Source organism: Phyllobates terribilis, unplaced genomic scaffold, assembly GCF_046119375.1.
Source record: "Phyllobates terribilis strain yellow unplaced genomic scaffold, ASM4611937v1 Scaffold_9__5_contigs__length_417890890, whole genome shotgun sequence".
Lineage (NCBI taxonomy): Eukaryota > Metazoa > Chordata > Amphibia > Anura > Dendrobatidae > Phyllobates > Phyllobates terribilis.
The window spans coordinates 22,793,309-22,797,832 of record NW_027362769.1 but is presented as its reverse complement, the minus strand read 5'-3'; the positions used below and the strand labels follow the sequence as shown (position 1 = coordinate 22,797,832).

At 36.0% G+C, this 4,524-nt stretch overlaps 1 protein-coding gene across 1 annotated transcript; it reads right to left on the bottom strand.

The window, feature by feature from the left end:
• Positions 1 to 1,344: 1,344 nt before the first annotated feature.
• Positions 1,345 to 4,104, bottom strand: LOC141160792 (gamma-crystallin M2-like). The gene is made up of 2 exons (XM_073645577.1): positions 3,856 to 4,104; positions 1,345 to 1,620 (listed from the first exon to the last, which is right to left on the bottom strand). The coding sequence occupies exons 1-2, from the start codon at positions 4,102 to 4,104 to the stop codon at positions 1,345 to 1,347; spliced, it is 525 nt and encodes a 174-aa protein (XP_073501678.1).
• Between the last annotated feature and the right edge of the window lie 420 nt (positions 4,105 to 4,524).

Here is a 4,524-nt window from a genome sequence, read left to right as displayed (position 1 = left end):
AACACTTTTTCAAGGTACTGTATCTGTCATAGGCACGTTACTTCATGCTTCATTACGAATATACTGTATGTGTCAGATTGACCGTGCAATGCAGCTTTTGTACTGATGCAATCAGCTGCAAGAGCCTGACTGATATACACCGCTGTTCTGTAACTGCGAGGATCAGCATTCTCACTGATTCTAGAAGTTTAATCACTCATATGCTGCTGTCAATGGAGACAGCAACATATATAGATTTTGACAGGAGATTGCACCTTCTTTAAGCCCACCAGCAGGCCTCTCAGTGTGATTGTGGGGGGCTGATGGGTTGCTCTAGCAAAGGCCTTTGGGTGCGCCATACACCACAGCCAATCAAATGCAGGTAGAGGCTAACACTGACAGGATATTGTTTTACATTGTACTATATACAGTAAGTAGATTAGTGTATTACCTGTACAATCATAGGATTACATGTTCGAGTCACTTTGGGGTACTAACAAGTATTGTAAAAAGAAAGAAAAATAAAATCACTATCCTCCAAAATGCCATTTTTCTGACTAAAAAAATGGGTTTATCTGGAAAAATATAAAGGTACCTTAAAAACATCACAAAAAAATGAAATAAAAAGAGATCATAGAGTTCTACTTGTCTTAAAAATTAAATTCTATGACTCTGAAAAAAAAAAAAGTTATGGCTCTTAGAATATGAAGAAAAACTGTTTTCATTAAGTTATTTTCTTGTGCAAAAGTAGCAAAATGTAAAAAAAATGATTGTCTTTTCCTCATATAGCCTCGCAAAAAAATGACATAAAAAGTGATCAAGTCAGATGCACACAGAAACTGCATCAATGAAAAAAAAAAGTATGTCCTACAAAAAAAAAACCCTCATAAAAATCCTTATATGGAAAACGAAAAAGTTATGGCTCGTGAAGAACATAAACTCCTATTTACCCCCCCCCCTCCAAAAAAAAAACTATTTTTTTTGTGTGTGTGTAAAAGTAATAAAATACATCAGAAAAACTTAAAATGGTTACTATCAAATTGATCTGCAGAAATTAACATGACAATTAAACTCAATAGTGAACAATGTTTGAAGTAATCCAGAATTAGGTCTTAGGTCTACATTGTGTATGTTCACTCAATAAAGATGCCATTTTAAGTTACCAGTGATGAGTGCTGCTATTTTTTCAGCCTCTCTCTTGTCCTTAGAAATTTGAATAAGATATACATTCTCTTCAGTGTTTCCCTTGATTCGTGATCACAGATGTTATTATACGAGGTTAAACTGAAATAATTTTGAAAAATTGCAATACAAAGTGTGCCACAAATAAAGAAAGAAGATGTATTTGAAAACTATTTTATTGAATTAAGAAAATTCAGTTATTTGCTTGAAGGATCCAACCCTAGCATTCGGAGCACCCCAATCGGTAAATCTTCTGTACTCTCCTGGTCTTAGACAATATTGACGACCCTTGTAATGTGGAAGCTCATAGAAAATCCAGTAGCCATCAAATACATTGCAGGACTGGATGTCATGATGGTCAAAACAATCAGAAACTGAAGGACAATCGTCCATTGCTTCCAGCATTTTGCCCCCAAAATTATTTCTTTCATAGAGTCTCAGTCTGTAAGATCCGCTATACTATAATGAAAGAATGAAGTTAAAAAAACATTGAAAATTAAATGTCAACTGAGAATTATGGCAGGCAAGCTACAGTATTGACTTGCATTTATTTGGCTATTTCTAGTCATTTATCAAGAGTTTTTAATTTAGCAACTTATATGTGACATTAGACTGCTTTCTTCTTTTAAGAAAATAGCTAATTTGCATAACTATTTGTATAAATAATTATCTAAAAGACACCTCATATAAGTAATTTATGCAATATCCCATCAAGGAGTACCAGACCCTTCCAATAATTGCATCCAAACATCTTATCTAACAAACCAGTATCATACTTTGTACCAATGAAAAATTCTGAAACAGTGCAATCTAGAGATAGTTGTCTGGCAGTTGAGATAATATAATCATTAGCGACGGTTCTCGCAGGGTGAGGAAAGTTGCTTTGTCTACCCTGGCTTGTCAGCACAGGTAATTTTGGCACCGCTTATATTTAACCCTTAAAAGTCATTGATTCAGCTTCAGTACAGTGCTGCTATTTGATACAGGCATTCAAATCCATTCCACCCATTATTGGATAAAGACCAACCAATCTCTAATAACATTTCTACATTGTTTTATTTCTGCAGCTTGTCCCCATGAAGAAACTTTCGAAATACTTCCCAACACCGCAAAGCTTCATAGAGGATTTTCATTACAAAGATGTTAGCTAAAGATCTTCCTGTACTTCAAGAAAAACACAATGACTCCAAAAAGACCCTACATGGAGTAGTACAAGATCAAAACAGAACCTTTCAAGACACTCTCCAGGGCTCTACTCTGTCCAGATCTTCCCGTCATTGGAACCATCAATGAGGCCGACAGTTGTCCTCAAGCTGAAGGAGGTTGACTAAAAGAATGCAGGACATGAGTCCCAATGTGTTGGGTCAGAAGATACTCCTGAAACAAGAATTTTTCAAGGCTGAAATGCTGAGCATCCAGTAATTTATAGCTGGTATGTTTTACATTACATGTATGTCTAATGGAAGTGATACTAAGAAGTAGTGAAAGAAGTAAACTAGGACTCATTCTTTTCTTTGTGGTTAACTGCTGTATACAGCGGAAAGAGATGATGGTTACAGTGTCCATGTGGAAACCATGCATCCTGGGCAAAAATATCACCATTTTCCTAAAACAGTGTAACACTATAATGAACATTTCTACCCACATCTTAAATGGCAACGGCTTTTGGACTAGCAAGTGGTTTGCCATAGTCCGCTTACACCAGGATCTGTTATCAGAAGCTAGACTTCAACACCTGGCCTAAACATTTTCTTTGGAAAACTCATCAGGACTTATTTATTACCAAGACATGATGCAGATCTGCAGGAAATGCCACAAAAAGGAGCATAATATTAACAACGGTAAAGAGTTCCCCTTCAGGATTTGTTGTGCGGCAAGAAACAAATCTAAGAACGTTCTAGAAAGATTACTTCCAACCTCTATTAGCAGGCTTCCCACATCTACAAGGACATTTCACAGAGAGTTAAAGCATATGCATCAGTGGCTGCCAGGTGCAAAGCCTGCACTAGCGCCAGCGGACAACAAGAATGAGAGTAAGTGAACATCTTTCTCTCCTGCTGCAACCTATTCCCCAGCCTTTGTCTCTAGCCTTGTTTGTGCGCTCAGGCTTTTTCCACTCTGAGTCTCAAGACCACCCACCACCCTCACTAAGGCTATCAACTTTAACTTCTCTATATTTGCCTTACTTAGTCACTGGCTCCATGCTATACCCAGCCTCCCTTTTCTCTTACAGCGGTGCTAACCGTCACTCCAACCACTGTTGTAGTCTTTTCCCTGGAGAATTATCACCCTGTTGTCTCTGAAGTTACCATACAAAGGAAGAGGAAAGGTAGGGACAGTACTTCCACTGACCATTCCAAGAAAAATGAGGTGGAGGTAATTGAGGACCTGTATCCTATAGAAGACTTGAAGAAGATAGTGGAGGAATTGAGTCTTCACAAGATGTAATATTGTCTTCAAAGGATTTAAATTGAATTTGCACTTTTATTTACAGAGCCTATATCCTATTAAAAACATCTATTTGTTTTTCTATGCAGAAATTTGAATGCTAGGCATGAGAGAATAAGTTATTATACTTCAATTTTCATGCTCCTTTTGTAAACTATAAAGTACCGAGAATAACTAATTGTTACTGAGGGGTTTCATCACTTCACTCTTATGTGAAAGAAATATCAGAAAAAAAAAGACACTTACTTGTGGAATAGCCATACAAGATCTGATGGAATTATTAAATCCCATCCAATCATGAAAATTTGAATACTCTCCTCGTGTTAGAAAATACTGATACCCTTTAAAATTGGTGCGTTCATATATCATCCAACATCCTTTTATGACACGTACAGAGTTGCATTGACTGATATATAATTTCAAATTAGGACAATCTTTTCCACATTCATAGAAGTCACCTTGAAAATGTTTCCCTTCATACAAAATTATTTGCATCTACAAAAAAAGACAAATTATTTAATGTTCTGTTATCTCTGAGACACTATTATTTTAGCTATTTTGTCAACCACTGTTGTAGAGTGCAATACCAGTATTGTATCAAAATTAAAGCTACTATATTTATAAAATTTCAATTTTTATCTTTGAAGTTGTGTCATGAAACAGGTACTGTAATCTACAGCTACAGTCATATAACCAGATGAAGAGAAAATGAAATCCAACCCAGATCTGAAGGGAAATCTGTGTAAGAAATCCACTTTTACCTGAGTTTCATTATGGGTTTAGCACTAATTTTAGGCTCCATATCTCAATGGTTAAAGTATATACAGAATCTGCTTCAGCAAGTTAGAGGTCAGTTCTTTATTTTCTATGACAAAAGCTCCAATTTTGTTGCATAAATTTGAGCAATGTTTCAAT